Source organism: Struthio camelus, chromosome 4 (genome assembly GCF_040807025.1).
Source record: "Struthio camelus isolate bStrCam1 chromosome 4, bStrCam1.hap1, whole genome shotgun sequence".
NCBI lineage: Eukaryota > Metazoa > Chordata > Aves > Struthioniformes > Struthionidae > Struthio > Struthio camelus.
This window is the reverse complement of record NC_090945.1, coordinates 57969652-57991313: the sequence shown is the minus strand read 5'-3', so window position 1 is coordinate 57991313 and position 21662 is coordinate 57969652. Positions and strand designations below refer to the sequence as shown.

Sequence of the window (21662 nt, the reverse complement as noted above, 5' to 3'; positions counted from 1 at the left end):
CCTCATTTCAAACATTGCCTGATAGTCCAACAACCCCCAAACTTCCCTCCTTAAAGATACTATGTTACATGAATAACCAGCTATCACTATGCTTTGGTTCACCTTGGCCAAACAAATAGCTGATAAAACGAGTTTAATGTTTCAGTTATGTTATATTAATCCTGCACAAAAATTAAACAACTTTCCCCTCGAAACTAAGCCCAACAACAGTTCTCTGCAACATCCCGAAGCAACATACTCCTCCTCTGCCCTAAGGAAACCACTTGCAGACAGGAGTCAGTACAGACTTTAACCAAATCTCTTCTGGAGCATACACAAGGAAGCCATTCACGGTAGCAATTTGCCCAGGGTAGGCACTTGCCTACTGAAAACAACGGCCATCAAGTACCACTAACTACTGGCCTCTGCAAGCCACAGATAAAGGAAACTCTTGACAGAGAGAAACCTTGCTCTCCTCTTCAAATACTTCACTTACTAGACCTGCAACGCAATTTTTGCCAAGTGGTTTGTTTCCTTCCTGTGATAGTGTCACTAGATAAGAATCAGTGTGCCGTTTCCCAGTGCTTGCTCAACGCTCTTCTACAAAGTTGTGAAGTGTTCAGGGCATACCCTCAGCACTGCAGTAGTAATACAGAAGCCAACATACCAAAACAGCACACTGAGGAAACAGCATATTGAGGAAATACTTCTCAAATTTAACTACAAGTTAATTTCACTCTTTGCTCAACTTACAATTAGAAAATTATCTTTTCCTCCTGGATCTTTAGGATGCTTTGGCTTGAGCTAGCCTGCTTGCTGGATTTCTGGCTAAGATACAAACTGAATTGCTCACTCAGTGTCCCAAGAGATAGTACAGTCAAAGTTATCCAATAACCAACAAAAATAGGAACCATATATTTGCAAGTTGAGAGGGAAAGTCCTAACAAGACACCTTAGAATACTTACAGCCACATTGGTAGCAGGCGGTAGGTGAAACTGTAAAAGTGAGCGTCATGAAAGAAGACATCCGAGGTTGGTGCTAACAGCACTTTAAAGTGACTTCTTTAAAGAAGTACTACACGCTATGTGAGAAACAGACATATCCTACTTTAATGCTCCAGACCTCGAGCTAAGCTTCATTTAAAGGCACGCACGTAGGCTCAGATGCACTCAGGGAAGAGCGGGGCTAATAAATTCATTAACTCGCCTCCCCTTTCTTCACAAGTTGCAACACACGTCTCCCCTCGCTAGAGCTGCTGCCGTCCTCGCCGTGACGGCGATTGCATCAGGAACAGCACGTAACGGCGCTGCCCGCTCTTTTTTTCCGCTCGGCTCAGCAAAAGGCTGCGCGAGCGCCTGGCCGGCCCGAAGGGGGCTTCGGGGGGGGGGGGGGGGGAACCGCCTGCCCCCGCCGGCACCGGCGCCCCCGAGCGAGGCTCGCCGCGGCGGGGAGGACCCGTTCCCGCTGCCAGCGAGCCGGCCACCGCGCGGGCGGGCGGGGGGAGAGGGCGGAAGAGGGAAGGGAGGAGGCAGGGCGCCCTGCCTCGGACGGAGGCCGGGGAAGGCTAGAGCTACTGGGGAGGGGGGGGGGGGCGTCCTGGGGGCGCCGGACGCCGCGCCCCCGCCCCGAGGGGAGGGCGGCAGCCGCCCCTCCCCGCTGTAAACAAAACGGCGCGAGTCAGGGGCGGGGGCGCCGGGCCCGCGGCAGCCGCCCCCCGCCATTTACGGTTCCGTCAGGGAAGGTACCCTTCTCCTCCCCACGCCGACGAACGGGTCCCGCCTGCGCCGACTTACCTATCGCACCCGCTCCCCCCTCCGCTCCGCTCCCGATAACTCGACGGTCCGGCTCGCTCCTCCCGCCCCCGCCGCCTCCCCATTGGCGCGCGGCTCTCCAACAGGAACCGGCGCTCACTGGGGCACGGCCGCAGCACTCACGCGCGCCCGCCCCGCCGTTGGCTCCGCGCTGCCCGCCCCGCCCCGCCGGCCGCAGGCCTCCACCAATCACAGCGCGAAGGAGGGCGGCGAGGGCCCCCCCCCCATTGGCTAGGCTCGCTCGCCTCCTGCCGCCCTGATAGGCCAGGGCGCAAGACAGTCACCCGTCGCGGCCACCATCTGGAGCGCCCCGGGCCGCGCCGCGCCGCGCCGCGCCTGCCCCTTCGAGGGCTCGCGGCGCCCAGGGAGTGCCGACGAGTTCCCAGCCGGGCGCCTCCCGCGGGGCCGCCCCCGCCTCCGTCTTTGGGAGCAACAAGAGGCCGGTATCGCCGCCACAAAAGCTGACCAAGTTACGGCCTGGGCACGCAGAATTATGGCTGGGGAATACCGAGAGAGTTGCACGGAGACGGAGGAGATTACAACCGCCCAGACGCCTCTGTAACGTGCTGCGCCGTGCCCGTTTCAAGGAAGTAACACGTTAGACGCTGGTCTAGGAAAGAGTCAGAAAATTATGCCTTTCCCTCAAGGAATAAGGGCAAATATTTGCGTCTTGGCCAGTCTCGCGTCAAACGCGCAGATGCTGTCTTTCTGCCAGAAATCATTCGCATCGTTTTCCCAAAGCAAACCCCCTGAAGTTCCTTCGCAGCAATCCATGTCAAGCATGGTAAAACAACAGAAAAACTGCAAACGAGTATCACCCCTAAAGTCATTATGTTTCCCTTTGTTAAATGATATAGGCCTAGCTTGCAAGTACTGTACTATAATGAGCCTATCCAACACCACCACAAGGGACTAAATAGCATGCTTTCTGCAAGCAGCCAACGCACCAGGACAACGCTTGCCAGTATCTGCTAAGAGAAGCTCCCAGTCCTATCACACGCTTTGTACAAGTCCGGTTTCATTACGTGGGGTAGAAGGCCCTTCGTGCCCGGTTATTGATGTTCACGCGTTCTGCAGTTTCCAGACCCCTGAGATAAATAACGTACATCGACTTGCAGAACCTGCTAGGAACAGGAAAGCGGGAAAGGAGCTCGTAACAAAATACTGGTAGCAAAAAGGAGTACTCCAGGTTAACTCTCTCCTGTAGATTTACAAACGTGGTGAACTGAGGTTTCAGATCCAAAAGCCTGCTGAATTCTATTCTAACAATTGTATTACGCTCCCAATGGTTAGGCAATAGAACAAGAATAGTAGCATTCAGTGCTACTGACGTTTGGCAGAACTGTAGGCAATTTGCTGCCCCGAGGTACGTCAGAAGTTGCATCTAATGCTGAAGTTGCTCAGAGTTAGGAGCTCAGCTTGATCTTCCCAATAAATGCATGTACACAAACTTAACCGAAGTGAAAGCTGCTGCATCTCACTGCCAATCAAAATCTACGATGGTGTTTTCACCTTGAGTCCCAAAGCCTCACAGGATGCACAGTCCTACCATTTCTGGAATCCAGAGTCTCCTCCTGGCTGTTACCTGCCTGCTTTAGAAAACAGCCCTGAGGAGTAGCTAGTGTGTGAAGTACTTTACAAAGTTACCTCACTAATTGAGGCTTTGACTATCGGCTCCACAAAGACACCCACTCTTGGTTCTTGTTGACGTGCCATCATGCCTCAGGCAAATAACTGACTCTTTGTTTGCCACCACTTACGGGAGTTGTAACAATGTTTGGTATGAAGCCCTGTTTTCCCCCTTAGGGAGAAAGGGATTTTTCCAAATGCAGTCCTGTTAATTCTTGGCAGCACCTGAAGAATCAGCAGCTCTCAGCTGCTGTATTTTACTCCTTTGTCCAGAGGGCCACGACACCAACCGACCAACCAAGCCCCCAAAGCCCACACCGTTCCGGCTAGCTTCCACTACTCGTGCTAGAGCACATGAGCTTCCACGACTTGTTTTGGCCGCTTTCCTTACCAGATCAACACGTGCTCCAAGTCTCTCACGCGTCTACTTGTTTCAGCTATGTCCTATGTGATAGACTTGGCCTAGCAGATAACTTTAGTTTAATTCTGTCTTTTGTGACAGGTCTGTATGAAGCCTGGCACTAACTGTTGAACAAGGGGGTGGAGTAGAATTTATCTGAAAGACAACTTTTTAAACTACCCAAATTACTAGGGTGAGTTCTGCATCGACTGTCTTGAGCTTCAAGACCTCTCAATATTCACCAGTCACTTTGTTTTATAAAGAACCGCAATTTAGACCATCTGATTTTCACACACACCAACTTCTTGTGCGAGTAATCAGTTCATTTAAAAAGAAACTTATTTTTCTAACGTTTTCCTTTGTTTCTTCTTTGGGAGATCTACCTGAAAATTAATTGGTTCAAATTTCTGGTTAACTATCAGGTTGCAGTACTATAGTATTTTGAATCTGAAATATATTCACAGTCTTACTTGAATTATTCTAAGTCACAAAACATACAAAGTTTAGAATCATAGGTAAGCGAGTTGTAATTCATCTAAAATTAATTTTTTCGAATTGTCATTAATTTTACAATAGAGCAGAGGCAACACAACCGCTCAGGATCATTATTTTCTTTACTAAGACAGGCTGATATCTGTTTCCTCCCCATCGAGGCTCCCGCTTCAGGGAATGTGCGGAGTTCATAAGAGTGACCTCCCCTACAAAAATTCTGGCTTTAAAAACCCATGGTAGGTCTTTGCCTAGAGCGTACTGAAAGACAGATGAGAAGACACATGACATTAAGTGGCTTAAAGAAGCGTGCTATGCTCACATAAATAACTACGGTCAGTTGACGAGGCCAATGTCTTCAGCTCTGCTATTCAAAAGATGCATAACTGGCATCTCAAGGCATTGGAGACTGCTTCATTAGGGGAGGTCCAGGTGATAGGCAGAGGTGAAGGTTGGAAGTAACTCGTGTTATAAGGCAGAGTGATCTCACTCACAATAGAATTTTTTTTGTTGTTGTTTAGCATATGATGAAGGCTATGAATTCTCAACCCTAAAAACTCAATTTCCAATTCTACATCCCTCATGCTCATTTCAAGAATCCAATATTCAGAAACCCATCTCCTCTGCAGCTCTCTTGTTGGCGCACCCCAACCACTCTAGGCAGCCAAACCCATTCCTTAGCCCGAGGTGCTCCCCGGGTGTTCATTTCACAGCCACGTTCTCCACTAACTTCAGACACTTTCAGCCTCTAAAGCCTTTCTTTTCCTAGCTTCAGGCAGAGGCTTCTGTACAGTCATCAGACAGTAGCAACCTAAGTGTCTTCACCTGAACTGCAGCATTAAGAGGCCAGGGCTCGCTCCAGGAATGGCTGCGGGGGGTGGTGCATTCCAGGCAAGCCCAGGCAGAGCAGGATATGCTGAACTCAAACAGCAGTATTGGATGTTTACAGGACAGCTCTGCAGCATACAACACACAACCAAAAACATCTTCTTTCCTCAGATTTTCCTGATTTCTGATGAACTGCAGTCATCCACTAATGCTGCCTCTTCAGCAGCGTTAGCCAGAGGCAACGCGCGCAGATTGCTTCTAAGCTTACACTCCAACACCATCCTAACCACCAAATAAATCTCTGTTATTTTCACATTCAGATAGTTGCTCCCCAGGCCCTCGCTTGCTCTTAATTTAAATAAACTCTTTTAACATTTGTGCCTCAGTAACAGACGTCCTTTCTCCTCAGCCAATCCTGGCAATATGTCTTTAAGAACTAGTTGTTCATTAGTAACAGATCCAGCACCCAAGGTAGGCAGGGGAGAAATAAAATCTTTTTCTCACCACCTCTAAAAACCACTTGGTGGTTACAGCAATTACAACGCCGCGAACCTACTACCAAGAACACACGTATGAACGCTTTGCCAAGAAGCACGTAAGAATCCCGTTCAAAGATTCACCACCTTGTGAAGCTGTGCCTGCTCTCAAATTTGTTAGAGGGAGGGTGGCACTCTTCAAGCAGACAGGAAACAAGATAAAGCACAGGAAGGAAACACTCGCTATTGAAATTACCGCTCTGAATCTTGACTGCTAGCTCTAGACAGTCACGTTGCCCTCGCTCGACTTTCGGGAAACACCGAAGCTAGTGAAACAGCTGAAAACGAACAAACGCGGCCCCCAGCCCCATCAACTCTTTCGCCGGCCCCAGCGTTTCGCCGCCCTCATGAGCGAGCACTCGCCACCCAGAAGGGCTCCTGTCTGCCTGCAGGCGCAAGGGTCGCCGCCGCCAGACAGCTTTTCCTCGCGCCAGGAGGCCGCGAGAGGCCCCTCGGGGCCAAGCCAACCCTCCAAGCCGCTGCCGCCTCACAGCGGCCATTTTACCCCAGCGCGGCTACCGCTCCACGGCGCCCCTGGCGGCCGCCGGCCTGCGCATGCGCGCTGCCGCGGGCAGCGGACTCCGGGCATCGGGCGGCGGGCGGGAGGGGCAGTGCGGCGCGGCGCGGCGCGGCGCGGCGCGCGTCTGCTTCCGGGTCGGCGGGCCAAGGTGGCGCAGGAGGTTCCGGTGCCTCGGCAGCCGGCCGGTGCCGCCGCGGTGCCCCCGGCTGCCCCGCCATGGAGGCCGGGCAGGGTCCTGGCGGTGGGGAGCTCGGCGAGCCGGCCGAGGTGCTGCCGAGGGGGAGCCCGCGGCGCGGCGCGGCGCGGCGGGGGGCGGCGGGGGGCAGCGGCGGGCGGTGCCCTGGAGACCTTCCCGGGGCGGGTCCCGTCGCCTCGCCGTCGCGGCCCCCAGCGGGGCGGCGGCAGGATCGGCCCGAGCCAGGCCGCGGCCCCGTCGCCTGCGCCGCGGAGGCGGCGCTGGGGCTCGGCCGGCGGCAGCTGCTCGCGGGGGGCCGGAGAGCCGGCCGGCCGCCGTGTCGGGGGGCGCTAAAAGCGCTCTTAAAAGCTGGGGAGTTAAGGAGCTGCCGGTTCGGAGCGTTACTTGGGGAGGCAGGCTGCAAGGCCCGAATCGGGCTTTGCTGAAGCGGGGGGAGAGGAGCGAGTCGGAATTTGCGCCTACTCGAGGTAGAGCCTTCCCTCTCCCCCTCTCTTTTGTTTCGCAAAAGCGTTAGATTTCTCCTAACACTCTGCTTCCCGTGAGGTTTGTAGGCAAAAAGGCACCAGTTTCTTAAATATAAGTGTGAGAAAGTACAGGCCCTGTGATGTGCGAAGGTTTTAAGTTTGCCATTGAAAAACCTCAAGGCCTCAAAACCTTCCTTCCCCCCCCTCCCCCCCCCTTTTTTTTTAAATCGATTTCCCCGATGGAAGAATTCGGTACCTAAGCCTTATGTGCCAACAGAGGAGGAAAGGCGACTCCTCAAGGAATGCGGCGAGGAGAGTGCCCGATACAGAGGTAAGTTCAGTTTGCTGGTAAACTTATTTTGCCTTTCTTCTACCCTTAGCTCTTGTTGCTCTGTGAGGGACTGAAGAAGGAAGACACAGGTCAGCGTATCAGGACAGCGCAGTAAGGAATTTCACGTGATCTAAAGTTGCATCCTACTACAGGCTGATGCGTGCAGAATTTACGTTTCTTAAAAACTTGCAAGACACATGAATCATGTAAAAGAGACAGTGTACTTGGTGAGGCTTATACTTTATAACAAGGCCCCTTCACGTTTTGAGCTAATAGGTCTGTTAACAAGCTGAAAATAGGTACAGCTAGCCTGGCTATAACAGTGTAGATAACTTGTATTGTATTGTAATGTGATTGTATATCTTAACATTTGGTTTCCTGTATTCCTGTATTTTTGATTTTCAAATTGTGATGTAATCTTCAGGATTCATGAATAGAAGATAGTTTAGCTTAGTACCCTTGCTTTCCATCTTTCTGGAGACTGGTCAAGAGAACGCTGTGTGACGTACTCACGCAGCTCACCTTTTTGAGGGAAATCTTTGCCTCCGTGACTGGCCAGGCATTTAGGGGTTTGTGCTAAAACAACAGTCAAGATTCTCGGACGTGATCCTGCAGTCGGCAGTGATTTCCGTACTACTACTACGGCTAAACGTGCAAGGCTAATAAACAGAGAGTGTTTTCACAGAATAGCGCGTGTCCCAGCTTTGTTCTTTTAAAAACCAAGATTGGAGTCTTTCTTTTTTTTACAAAACGTTGAGCGCTCGAGAATTAATTACAACATGTAAGTTTGTTTCTCTAACCCCGAAGTTCAAGACAGGTATGTTTTGTGTACGCGTGGTTACGAGGTTTGTTCAAGCTTTCTGATGTGACTGCTATCCGCTGTTTTATCGTGTGCTAGTAGATTCCCCCTGATGCTGGTAGGTGGCTTAGCAGAAACTGGGACAGATGAAGGATTTGGCAGCTGATTTGCTAAACTTAGCACATGGGTACTCTGATTTCTACTGGCAACCGGTAGTTTAGGAGGCAGCTTCTAAGGCAGTGTGATTTTGAACCAGCGATTCAGAGTTGGCTGGTATCTGCTTTAATTTTGACCTGTTGCACGTGGGCGTTCTCTGCCGCTTGTCTTCTGGAACACGCGGAAACCTTCGGCTTGTTTGGCAAAACCGAAGTGCAGAGAATCAGGATCATTAGCAGTAAGAGAACAATTGGTTCCGGTTTAATGGTGATCTCCTTCGTGGAGGACAAGAGGGGAGGGGGCTGTTTGTTTTTCTTGCGGTGTTTTGCTGTGAATTCTAGATTGCCAGGGAAACTGATGGCAGTGTTCATCTTTGTACAGAGACTGAAGAAACACCGTGAAGGTCGTCTTGTTTAGAAGCCCTGGATTAGTTTCTTCAGCAATTTCACTTGAATTTCATTTTAGGGAGCTGCAAGAAGAAGAAGAACTGGTATTTGTTTTCAGGAGCTGTGTACTGTACTGTTGTCTCACTGATAGAGCCAAAGGCTCTTCACTGTTTTCTAGGCCTGCTGTCTTTGCTTCCTAGGTTTGCGTGACGTGCACCTATACTGTTGTGCTGACTGTATTAAACACGTATCACTTAAACTCTCCTTCCCCAGCAGTACGGGCCGCCTGTGTGGCTGCCCTGACACCGTTAGTTCTTATTGTGCCAATGTTTGTTGTTCACAGATGTTGTTATAATTTTGTGTGTTTTCATCTTGTTTATACAGATCTCAAGCCGTAACCAATGTGTTCTTGCAAGCCCTGTCTGTTTTGTGATGGCTTTCTGTTGACAGCTCCTGTGTCAGAAGTTCTGGATGGTCATTTCTTAATTGATTTGAATATATGCTTTATTGATATGACTATAGTGCAAGTGCGTTATTGTGTAACGTGTAAACTCTAATACCTTAAAAATGTAAGTTACAGCTATAATTTAATTTGATTGCCCTTGTAATCTCATTAACAAGTAAAATCAAGTTGCACTGGCATGACTTTTTCCCCATAAAACCATGTTGACTCGGATTAATTACATTCCAGCCCTTCATTATCAGCCTTCCATTGTTTTTCCGGAAGCAGACAATGTCCCTTTTGCCCATAGCAGTGAAAAGCGTTAATATTCCCTGATTTCTTAAGCTGCTTTTGTCCGTTTTCTATGCTTTGTAATTATTTATAGTGATTTTTTGGTATAACCCCATCTTCGTTTTCCTATTGCTTTTTTTTTTTTTTTTCATTTCTAATTCCTATTTAATGTAACTTTTATGCCCAGGTTGTATCACCTGTTTCCGCTGTGGTGTGTAACCCATCTTGGAAGTCCAGAATATTTGTGCTGGGCCTATAAATCGCTTGTAAGCTCAGAGATTTTAGGAGAGAATAATATTGATGTTATTGCTTTCATGTAACTCCCAGTGTACATTTTGAAGTCCTCTGTAGTAATTTTGCTGGATGTTTTTGAAATAGCTTGCTTCTCCTTTTTTCCTGATTTGTCTTACCCTTTGGCTTGAAATACGCAGTGCCGTTCTATATCTCAGGAAATCTAGGTCTAGAATCTCTGAACCTAATCTAGGTGTTAGTCTTTAGTAGATTGGAAGATTGTGCTCTCTGTTTTGAAGTATTACTATGCTCTGGGTTGCGAACCAAGGAGCCAGGACTTCTTGTTGAAGGTGACGTGCGGTCATGTTTGCCTCAGCGTGCAGCAGCTGGACTCCTCATCTAGTGTAGCCCTGTCGGAATTTGTGGAAGAAAAAACCAGCTTGTTAGTTTGCAAAGCATATTTTCATACCGTGTGTTGCGGAAATTCTAAAAATATCATTTAGCCTGAAATAGGGACTTAATCTAGCAGATTGTGGGCATCAAAACGCTATAAACATCTAGGGGTGTTTCCAACGTTTTCTCCCCTAAATAAAGTTAATAAAGTCATTGAGCCTTTTTGTAACAGCTACATATTCTGTCCTGCTTGAGATGTAGTTTAGTTCTGACGTGTTTAAATCTTTAATGTAATTAGCTTTAGCCTTCTATCGTGTTCATCGCTGCAGTGTTACTGGGTCTTGTGTAGGCATGGTGGTCTTATGAGAGTAGTTTCAAAGAAATTTAGTCTTCCCGATAGCGTAACGACCATTGCTTGAAGTAAGCCTCCCATATGCTTCCTGCTGTCTTCTCAAATGCTTCCTGCCATCCGAAGTCATTCAACGTGATAAAAACCGACCGACCCGACCCAAACAGTTAAGCAAATTGTGATAGGCAGTACCTTTGTTCCAGGCTCGTGTTTTCCTCCCGGTTCCTTACCCCCTGGTTTGTACAGTTTGAGCTGTAAGCTATAGAAAAACCTGCCCTGCTCTGGATTTTGCTGGTAAATAGAGCTGTTCAGGTTACCTAATTTTAGTCAATTTATGTTTTATCTTTTTAAGAGGTAGAATGATTCAGAAGTTCTTAGATTACAACAAAATCAAGCCTTTCGGTTATCAAAACATTTTAGAGTCACTGGCTTCTACGTTAGCCTCTTCCATCCAAAAGAAAGGTATATGATTCTCAGGTGTGAAGTTCTGTATCTTTATGCTGTAGTAGTTGTAGCTAGAAGTCGACTTCACCTGGAATCCTATGGTAAGAGCTTTTATCTCCTTGGCTGTTGGCTTTCATGTGTTAGGAAGCGTGAAGTCGAATGAAGACTGGATGACTCGTCCGCCAGTACTGCTTAATGTGTAGTAGATGTCAGAAGCTGGAATGGAGAATGTTTCATAACTTATACAGTTTATTACACGCACACACACGCACATGTACTTGTACAAATGGTCTTTGTAAGACCTAGCAACTTGCATATTTAATTTCATGTTTAGTTAAATATGGTTGAAAAGACTGAAAATTTTGTTTTTAAGCTACTTTTTTTTTTCTTCTTCACAGCTTTTCCTTTGGCTGCAGCGAGCATGCTTGCCACTAGTCTCTTGATTAGGAAAGGTAAAGTTTAAAAATACTGTAATTTGGACTCAAAGCAAAACATATATTATTATAGAAGCGTTATTCAGAGCCAAAAGAATGCCTAATCTCCTAGTAATTAAGAGAAATTGAGACTTCTCATCTACCTGACTTGTAGTTCCTGAAGCTAAAGGAGGAGTAAAACTTTAAATTAAAATCAAAAGTCTTGTTCATTTTATGTTGTTTGACGAACGGAATATCGCAGAGATTATGAAACGATATATGCTACAGCATGTGATAGTCATACTGTGTGTGTTAGGATTAAAGAGGTAGTTCTTAGATTTTTCTAAGGTTATGGGAAAGTTAGGTTTTGTGAATTTGCTTTACAACGTAGAAGAGTAAGCTACTACCCCAGTGCTATGCAAAAGATCTGACATTGTGTATTCATATGGCGAGTCAATGTTCCTTCAGCTTAATTGCTAATGCCTTATTACTAATTACTTTGATTTCTCGTTTTCAGGTGTTCTAAGAGATAATTCGAGATTTGGCTCTCTTACTAAAGTTGCATGTAAGTAAAAGGTATATATTAGTTCATACTGCATTTGTGATTTAGGTTCTGGAATCTATTACGCAAATACAATTCCCATGAAACTAGTTGGCTAGTTCATTGTGATCAGAGTCTGTCCTTATATTGCTGCAACTGTGTTTGTGTGTAGAACGATAGGATGTGATATATTCAGAATAAATTTTACCTTCTTGATGTTGATTCTCTCTAAATAGGATCAACTCTGATAGTCAGCAACTTGTTCTTTATCTGTGTATGTTAAGTACCACATCTCAAGTTGCAACAACCTATGCCATGTCAAGAGGTGGAGCATGTTATGCATTCAGCTTCTTGGAATTTTGCAAGAGAGTTTGCCAAGTTTTGTTCATAGGCTTTGTATAAAATGGGAAGATTTGAAATATTCTTGACGTTCTCGACATAGTCTTGAAATATTGAAATATTCTTGACACCGGTAACGTAAGAATTTAAGATAAGAACGTTATAAATAGGTACTGTGAAAGTTTCCTCCCCCCGCCCCCTCCCCCCTTCATAACAGTCTGCCAAGGAAAATTATTTTTGTGTGAAACTAAGTATTGTCAGAAATAGAATGACACTCGTTGGGAGTGTTGTAACTTACTGGTATTGAGGCGTCTTCTCAGTTTCTTATAACTGAAAATGAGTAAAGGAAAATGCTGCTTTACTGTGTCTTCTATATTATCCTCTGCTGTGTAAAACCTGTGTTGTAGGAGGGAAGAAACATATACAATATGTTATAACGATGCTTTCTTTTTTTCTCGGTAGTTTCTGAACTGTAAACATCGGTGATTTGTGAGGCTGCTGTCTGAAACTAATACTTGCTTTTGAAGTGATTATATTTTCAGTTGACAGGATCTGTTTAACATTTCTGTTTGCTCTGGCTTACCTAATTTCTCACCGCTGTTTAAAAGTTTGTAAGTCAGAATGCTGTCTCCTAAAATACTAGAACAGCGTGCTTGCTGCTGCAGTGGAGTCTGCCTAAAGGACTTTGCAGAGCACACCCACCCCTCCCTCCCTAATCTGAAGGTCATTATTCATGTTGTCCCATTGAGGCTATTTTAGTGTCTTTTTTTCCTGGATACTGTGCATGCACAATTATAGGGAAACTGCAATGTCATGAGGAGGATTTTGGGTTCAGTATAATCAAAAAATAAATTGACCTGTCCAGTGTAATACATGCTAGTAAAACGGGAAGTTGCCGTCTTGCCAATCTGCCCAGATAGAGCCAGATTCTGTTACAGTTTGCTTCAGAGGGAGGAGGGTAAAACCCATGGTTTGTGGTGAAGCAAGTGCTGTTTAAGCAGATAAGCGGCAACTGGACCAGACAAACCATTCTTGCTGTCAGGGTTATAGGCAGTACAACCCCAATCCCTTATGGTCTCTCCCTTTCGATGTACACTGGTGGGCATATGCTCTTTCATTTTGTACTAAAAGAGCTTTCCCCAAAGTGTTTGTTGAGGTGGTTTTTCGGTCGGTAGCTTCATGTGATTTGTGAACAGTTTCAGTATGGGAATTTTTCTGGGACATAAGTTTTAAACTGGAGTCTAAAAGACCCTGAGTTAAGCAGTTTTAGTTTCATCCTCATGTTGTTTAGGTCACACGCACTTACTGTCTGAAGTATCTTCCTGAAAACTGTTGCCCGGAACGTAGTTTACAGATCCAAATCATGTCTCCTAATTTAATTGCACATTCCTGCTGCAGGAAAGTCTGCTTAAAGGAAGCAGTGCATCCCGCCCCCCCCCCCCCCCCCCCAAGTTCTGAAAGGAGAGCGTATTCGCTTCCAGGCCCTGCTGCTGTAGCTCATGCTTGGAGCAGAACCAAGAGTAGAGGTCTCATTTCTAAGACAGTTCTTGCTTTTCTGGTAGCACTGATCTGAGCATGTTTCTGCTGTGTCCACTGATTACAATAGTCTGCCTTTGATAATGGGGTGTGTGTGTCTCGGTGTTGGCAGATGCACTTATTCTGAATGGTATCCATGCCTGATCATAGTGATGGATCTTTTAAATCTAACAAACATAGTTGATTCAGGGTTTTTTTTTCCCCCCTTTTTTTTGTTTTAATTTCTATCTTGCATCTTTCCCTACTTTTCCCCTCTTGGTTATGTCTGGAAGAAGTGGGGAGGTGGGTAGTTCTCAGGTTCCAGAGTGTTCTTGCGCCTGTAGGAATTATTAACAACTTCTTCTCAGTCGTCTCCGAGGTACTGATGGAAGCTCTAGTTAGTCTGTGAATGATTTACTATTTTGATGCCGTCCCTTTCAGCATAGCAGTTGAGCTGTTGGTTCTCCATTTTCCTTTCCAAAGAGGGATAGGATCTGTATGTCCTACTTGATGTTAGCCTGTAGCGGGATGTGACCTCCTTTGTCCATCTCTCAGTTACTTTCTCTAAAGTCTTACCACGGTAACTGCAGACGAAGCTGAAAGCAATGCTATCTCATTTGCCGTGCTAACCTGGAAAATCTGTATTATCTGTCTGTTGCTTCTGTAATAAGGGAATCCAAAGAAGTTGTCCGATAATTACTTTGGCTGGAACATCTTCAAACATCTTCCAGAGGGATGCTTCCACGTGTCTTGATTGGAGGATCTCAAGAGAAAAGGAGGCCTTCTCTTTGTAATCTATACCAGTGGTTAACGACCTCTGCTGCTTAACTTTTTTGCCAAATCTCATTTGAATTCTTGTTGGGCTTTTTTGCTCTTTAGCCTTTCAGGGCTGCGTAGTTTTTCCCTCGGCAGATATTTATCCAGTTTGAGGTATCTCAGTTTTTTGATCTGCCGAACAGCTAAACCCTTACATTTATCACTTGTAAACTTGTTGCTGTCCTTTTCCTCTCTGTTGGAAAAGGATTGTTAACATCCTTTTGAATGGATCTACCATGTACCATCTTCTATAGATAGTAGAACAGGAATCACTCTTCCAATATCAGTCTCATCGGTACAGTAGCAGTCCACGATGCAATCTACAGTGTGAAGATCTCGGAGAATTAATGTTAGCGGCAACTAACTCTTTGCTAACTGAAGTCAGCAGCAAAACTTCTGTTGGTTGCCATGGACTCCTTCATGCTCCTTCCTACTCAGACCCACTGAAAAATGAAGGAGCCAAGTGACGGACATCATCAGCTTTAAGTCGCGAAAGAACTCATTTGGTTTAATGTCCTGCCTGTGGATGAGACCGGAAAGTCTCATCCACTAAATTGAAAGCGTTTAAGACTGCAGCGGTTCTACCAGTTCAGTTGAACAGACCACCATGTCATATGAAGCACGTCCTCAGAAGAGACTGAACCTAGTCTTATAATACTGTAGGCTTTTCTTCCCACTAGTGAAAGCCTTTTCAGACTCTGACTGTTGTGATGAATTAAAATTTTGGAATTTCCAGCCTTTGTTTATTTCCAGCCCTTTTTTCTCCTCTGATAGGAAATTGTTCATTGTTTCTGGATCTTGGGGGAGATTGGTTGGGGTTTTTTGTCACCTTTGGCTCATCGAGTAATAATAGTTGGTATCACCTGATGCTCGTGTCGTGTCTAAATCACTGCAGCGTGTCCCTTCAACTGTTGCCTTTGTTCTTAGCACCCTTTGTGAGCAAAAGCAGCAGAGAGAAGACGGCTGCGTTTTTGGGGTTTAGAAATAGACTGATTTTTTTTCCCTTTTGTTCACGATAATATATAATTTATTTAAAATGATGATTTTAGAATCATGTCGAATGCTATGATGCAGCATATAAAAGCATCTTTTTTCTTTTAAACCAGTTGCTGGAACGTGTGGCTACCTGGCTGGAAAGATATCCTACTTGCCAATCTGCAGCGAGAAATTTAAGAAACTGAAGGATTCCCCAATAGGAGATGTTCTACGACAAGCTCAGAGACATAGTTCGCATAAGTAAGCATTTAATTCTCTTTTACAATTAAAATAACTGCTAGAATAAGACGTTTCCAAGGTGCTAACAGAGATCAAGGCTACGTTTGCAGCTTCCAGCAATCCTGAGAGCTGCACCTTCCCTCTTTCCCCTACCCCCCGTAGATGTACCGCTTTCAGGAAGCTATCTCGTCTTTATCAGATGGCCAGTTGGCCAAAGAGAGATTTTGAGATCTGTATATACAACTGTTTACTGAACAAGAAGCGTTTTGCTCATCAAAATGTATCACATGTAAATTAAGATGTTAGCTTCCTGTGGAATTTACTCGCAAGAACGTGACATCAGAGGTAGCCTCTTGAGTTTAGAAGTAAACTAAGTTAACTGAAATAGAACAGTGTTACTTTCTGGAAGTTTTTCCCATAGCTTGCTTTGATTGCAGTAGGAAGAGGGTGGGAATGATTTCAGTGTTTATCAAGGGAAAGAGATCAGTAAACAGTATCAGTGCAGGAAGAAGCATGGTGGTCAAGCTTACTGCTGTTTGTTTAAATCCTTTACGTCTGTAATGGCATCGTGCTGTACATATGAGAGACTCATCAGGTTCTTAAAACTCTTTCCGGTTGTGCTCCAGAATGTTTTCTACTTGGGAGGGGTTTTTAATAACAAATTACTTTGGAATATCTCTGACTTAAACCCTCGATTCACAACTGGGAGACTAGTCGTTGGGTACTGAGTAGGAGTCCTGCTGTATGTGTGCTACGATTTATTGCATATTTATGGAGGACTTGATTGCATTCTTAATTACTTTGTAACCTGGGACTTGGGAGAGTTGTGTATGCAGGTTCACCTTTATACTGGAATGTTTGAATTTGTGTAGCACCAAACATAATTTTAATAACTACTACTTTATAGTTATTAGTGTATAAACTCAGTGGATTTGGAGGTGGACGTGTCCCTTTCTCCCTTCCGCCTAGTTTTTAATAAGAACTTGTTGTGCTCGTTACCTATGTTGACTTTAGGTGCTGACCCGTTTAAATGCAATCATCTGCTGCAGCATTAAGTGCCTCCAAGTTTTAATGGCCTATTCTTTTGTACCTGCAAAATATATTTTGTGTTCTAAGTGACAAATTCCTTTTTGTTCTGGTCAGCTGATAACGCCATTTGAATGACTCTGAAGTAGTTGTCCATATATGCTACCCTTTTAAGCCAGCAAGAGAAGTCATTACATTTTCCTGATAATATATTGTACACCTACTAAAAAGGAGCAATTTAAAGTAAAAAATGAATGAAGATGCTAGAGCTGTTCCAAAGGCACCAAGTGGATAGCGTTCTTGAGGCTGATTAAGAGACGGGCGTGTTTTTTTGTTTTTGTTTTTGTTTTTTTAATGTAGTGGTTTGCAGGGCCGTTCTGAGTATGTAGTGACTGCTTTAGAGGGTCAGGCATCTGTTTCCGTAGTATTCTTTGTATGATCTTATCTTTGTCTCTTAAGAGAAAACTCATTAATGTTTCTGATGGAAAAAGTAATTCAACAACTCGATGAACTTTCACAGTTTCCTTTCCTTAGTAATAGGTCTTTGCGCATGCGTGCTTGCGCGCTCGCTCTCTCCCCGCCGCCCCCGTTTTGGTATTGACAGTCACAGCAACTTCTAATGAAGGGTTATAAATTACAGCTTCTTCCCCAGACCGGCCCCCCCCCCCCCCCCCCCCCCAAGGCCCAAGTCTCTTGGGACTTCTTCCCAAAAAGACCTTCAAAAATAAGTTTTTGTGCTACCACTACTTATACGGACGCATCCGGTACTATTTGTCTGATGTGTTTGGTCTATCGGAAGAATCCCTGGGAGAAGGGATTGTCGTTTTTGTCTTGTAACATGCAAAATACTTTGTCTTTTGCTCTGGAGGTTTTCAGGTATGAGTTAACTTTCTGGGAGAAAGGGTGTTGGGGAAGGTACTCTACAAATCTCTGCAACGTAAAAAAAACAACAAAACAAAAAAACCCAAACAAACCCACAGCTGTTTTTTTAAGATAATAATTCATGTTGTTGGAAACTAATTGAATTAAACCCTGACCCCTTAAAAGAATATGTTCTTGAACTGGACACAATACTATTGTTACGGTTCCATGTTTTAACTTTAGTGTTTCTTGATTTAATATTTAATTGTATTTTTGTTTTTTTCCAGCCGTTCCAGTCGGAAGTCTGAATTTTCAGACATGCCTTCTCAGTCATTTACTGAACCTTCTTCTCAAAGGCCTGGGTCTCCACTTTCTTCTAATTATTCAGATGATTACAGTTCAACAGATAGAGCGCTCTCTAGTTATGAACCTGTTCCATTCAGTGCTTCCCTGAATGAGTCTTCACCTACAGGAATTACTGATTACACTGTGCAAGGTGTGGTTTGTCTTAATATTTAGCAGTTTGTGGCATAGTAATTCTTGCCTTTTCTCTTAGACGAAAAAGTCCCTTTAAAATAGGCATTTTCACCCCTTGATGAAAGGGGATGCATGAGTTGAAAGCCACATACGCTCCTAAACGGCAATGGAGAATGTGTCTGTCATGCCCCCCTTTTTTTTGGCATTGAGCTGTAATTAACTGGCATTCTAAAAAAGGTATGGCAACCTGATGTTATAATCAGGTTTTGTTGTGTGATGCCCTTGTAGAATCTGAGCATATTTTTTGTTTTCAGATCCTGCTCCAGTTCCAGAAGAAGGTCGTAAAAAAAAAGGCATCTCGTATGAGGAATTAAGAAATAAACACAGAGAGACGTATGAGGTGATGTTACCAGCAAAGGCAGAAACCAAGTTTTCACAGGAAAAGCCAGTTAAAGAAGGTAACGTGCTGATTTACCTGCAGTACGTAGGAAACTCAAATGTTAGCAGTAATGCTAAAAATAGTTTATAACTCTTAGGCTTGGTCTTGCTTACCCTTTAGCCAGTTCATAGTTCTGGCATCAGCAAGTAGCTGGTGTGTGATGTGGTCTGTAGTTTCATATTTGAGAGTAGTTCTTCTTCTCAGAAACATTGATCTTCTGGTAGTAAATTACAATTCCTCTTCTACGGCCGTACAAAATCTCCTAATTTTTAATTTGTGAGTATACGGAGCAACCTCTTTGAGCAAAGAACTCCCAGAGCTCTCCTGAAGCGTTTTAGCTATGGAAGGGGGTGTGCATTGTAGATAGCATTGTTCTCTCAAAGTAGAATACCTAGTTGATGGTTTTGAAAGGGGGGGGGTTATTTATTTTTAAGAATTGTTTCATGTGGAATTAAGGGATTTCTATAGTGGCATTGTTTGCAGAGGTTCATTATTCTACATTAAAACTTAAAGGAAGGAAACAGTATTGGCAGCAACGTTGAGATTTGTTTCCACAGTGGAAAAACAGACCTTTGCGTCACAAAATAAGAATGCAATGCTCTGAAGAATAAGGTGCCGTTCAGTCACCTCTTTGAAAGAGCGCTTGAAAAGAAGTCCTAGTAGCAGTTCATAATTATTTTCTCGAGAACCGTTTTATTTAGCGTGACATCTGTGAAAAACTTACTGGTAAGATGACTGTGTTACCGTTTGACGCACTGCTGGACTAGTCAGTTGAATCACTGGGGTTTGTGTGTAGTGTCCGATCTACTCGCTCACAGTGCAACGAGATTGCTAGGAATAGATGAGGGTTTTCTATTAGGCGTGTTAATATAAGCAATTATATGAAACCAAAAAGGCCTGAAGCAGTAATGGTAAACTTTAGAACAGTGTTGCTTACAAATGCAAATCTATTCCACCCCTGTGAAATACTTCTTCTAGATCATCTGTCTTTGGACTCATCTACGTGGTCTAGAAATAAAAACTATGAACAATTATTGGGTAATGATTGACATCTGTTATTTCAAGGACAGGAGACTTTCTTTTCTACCATGTCAGTATAGTAAATGAGACATTGGGAAATTGTTGAAACAACCTGAAACTACAGCTTCTGGATTCAATCAGCTGCCACTTCACTGATTTGCACAGTGCTTTCTCTTTGTGAAGGTGTTTCCTCACAAATAGAAAGCCTAGAGATGTCACTTGAAAACCAAACGCAGAAATCTTACTCTGAGGCGGCATTCTGCAATCCTTGCCAAGTTCCACGGCAAATCTTGCAGCTATGAGATGAGCGCAAGCATTCGTTATTTTATTTGTAGTTATTTAACCTTTTTATTATAAAACACTTCAATGAAATGTTACGTTCTCTGTATTATGTTTGTGTGTGCTGTTTGATGGTTCTAGTCAGATTTTGAAAGTAGAAGCACATTGAATAGCGCATTGAGTTTTGTAAAATACATTGTTACGAGTAGTTGGTTGTACTTTTAGGAGAAGGAGAACAATGGAATAAAAAAATTCAGAAATGCATTCGAAGTGGAATTATATGTAAACTGGCAGTTAAGAGATTCTACTGATGCTGCTCGCTAAGTTTGGATTTAGCTTCCTGGGTCAGAGTGGACATGATACCTTGCATATACCTGTGCACGCATAATGAATCCTTACCTCTTTGTTCCCCCTTCATCTCTCTATCGTAGTAACACGCCTAGCAAACAGGAGACAGTGGTTTCTGTCGTCCGTTGCAGGGACGCAAGGGGGAATTAACCCAATCTTATTGTGAAAGCCAGTTTTAAGCAGTCCCTGACTTGTAGCTGCTCCTGCCTGCTTCCCTCCCTTGTGACAGGACAAGTTTGTGCATCTGCACAGTGGACTGGATTTCCCCCAAAATAACCATTTTTCAGGGAATGACTGCAGGTAGTACAGCTCTGCTAAGCTGCCACTGTTGCCAGAAATGGAAGCCAGGTCATACTTTGAGAGAGTTTCTGTTTTAAGCTTGGTTGATGTTGCAGCGAGGCACAATGAGATTCTTCAGGACGTTGAGCTGTTTGTTGACGTTGCACTGAAGCAAGAGCCATATATTCTGTTCCATTCCCCTGGCTCTGCTGTAGGTAGATAGTAATAAAGAGTTGGGTTTCTTAATAATTTAAGCTGCAGTAATTCAAGCTGCTGACGAGCGTAAGCATTTCTACTATGTCGTATAGATCCATCCTCTACTCTGTCAGGGTTGACAGTCACTTCTGGTCTACTTTCCAGTCAAATTTCAATTTCAAGCAAGCATCTTTTCACTTTCTGGTCATTGTTCGATTACATGTGACAGGCTTCTGAGTAAATCCATAAGAGCGATACCCTGGGTTTTTTTTTTTTTTTTTCCCCCTCTCTGACTCACTGCCATACAAAGGGAAGCTGCCAAATAATAACGGCTGAGAAGTTTCCTAGTAGGGATTACTGATTTTTTTTTTTTTTTGGTGTTTGACTGTGTCTTTAACTATCCTGCATCCATCCACTTGTGCACGTAACTGGATTATGTAGCCACGTATTTATCACAACATTCCTTGCCCGTTTCCTCCAATTGTCTTTGTTTCATCCACATGTTGCGTTTATTTCAAAGTAATTACAAATTCTGTAGGGCAGGAATTAGCACAGCAGGCCTCTTGACTGAATACTAATTCAATAAAGAGTAATGACTAACAAGCTCATTCCGTTCCCCGTTTATTCAAAAACAGCTTTAATGGGGGGTGGGTATTGTGCTGTGACTGACACGATCCCCGCCTGCCACTTGCCGTGATGATGCATTTCATCATAGTTTTATGCCTTTGAATTATTTCATGTGCAACTGCTGTTTTTTTTTCCTTTTCTCTAGTTAAAGTAAATAAGTATGGAGATACCTGGGATGAGTAAGAACTGAACAAAGAACTGAAGAAAATTGTCTTCTGTCAGCTAACTTGAGCTTCATCTGTATTAGTCCCCAGGATCTGCACTTTTGGTGTGTTCTGCCAAACACAGATATAATTTTAATAAATGAGAAGAAAATCCTTGACTTGTCGGAAGATTAAAGCCGATGTATTTAGGCTTAATATTGTGTAATTTTGCATAGATGGGAAGCCAGACTGATGTGAAGTGTCATGGTTTTAACAGCACAAACTGTTTGCTTAAGAAGAGTGAGAAGGGTAGCTAGCAATAACTAATGTTATGACTGTATAGAGAAAGATAAAATATATGTAATAAATACAATCAGAGATGTACTGGGAGGGAAAGATATCAGAATCTTCTCAAATTTTCAAGGCTTGCATTAAAAGTTACCTGTAGAACTAA

At 44.3% G+C, this 21662-nt stretch overlaps 2 protein-coding genes and 1 long non-coding RNA gene across 8 annotated transcripts in view; 1 reads left to right on the top strand and 2 right to left on the bottom strand.

Moving 5' to 3' along the window:
* LOC104148697 (OCIA domain-containing protein 2) overlaps window positions 1–7247 on the bottom strand; it is a 26506-nt gene extending 19259 nt beyond the window's left edge. The window contains exons 1-2 of one of the 6 annotated variants that reach the window (XM_068940948.1): window positions 1706–1780; window positions 946–1061 (exon numbers count right to left, since the gene is read on the bottom strand). The gene's annotated coding sequence lies outside the window, so the exon portion shown is untranslated. Of the gene's footprint in view, window positions 1–945; window positions 1062–1705; window positions 2135–5869; window positions 6326–7109 lie in introns of those variants that run through there. The other 5 variants (XM_068940947.1, XM_068940950.1, XM_068940951.1 and 2 more) reach the window with 5 other exon arrangements.
* On the top strand, window positions 6277–21662 carry LOC138067011 (OCIA domain-containing protein 1-like). The gene is made up of 8 exons (XM_068940945.1): window positions 6277–6460; window positions 7100–7184; window positions 11074–11127; window positions 11606–11653; window positions 15406–15535; window positions 17689–17897; window positions 18193–18336; window positions 21211–21662. Exons 1-8 carry the CDS (start codon window positions 6410–6412, stop codon window positions 21246–21248), a joined length of 759 nt encoding a protein of 252 aa, XP_068797046.1. The 5' UTR covers window positions 6277–6409; the 3' UTR covers window positions 21249–21662.
* On the bottom strand, window positions 10754–19175 carry LOC138067013 (uncharacterized). Its single transcript, XR_011140689.1, has 3 exons — window positions 19042–19175; window positions 12267–12364; window positions 10754–10891 (listed from the first exon to the last, which is right to left on the bottom strand). It is a non-coding gene; the product is annotated as an uncharacterized lncRNA (long non-coding RNA).

Excerpts from the sequence above, each read along its gene's own strand:
- LOC138067011 (XM_068940945.1), top strand. The coding sequence starts at position 6,410 with ATGGAGGCCGGGCAGGGTCCTGGCGGTGGGGAGCTCGGCGAGCCGGCC. Across the intron at positions 6,461-7,099 it reads AGCTCGGCGAGCCGGCCGAG|AATTCGGTACCTAAGCCTTA; the intron begins GTGCTGCCGAGG and ends CCCCGATGGAAG. Across the intron at positions 15,536-17,688 it reads CAGAGACATAGTTCGCATAA|CCGTTCCAGTCGGAAGTCTG; the intron begins GTAAGCATTTAA and ends GTTTTTTTCCAG.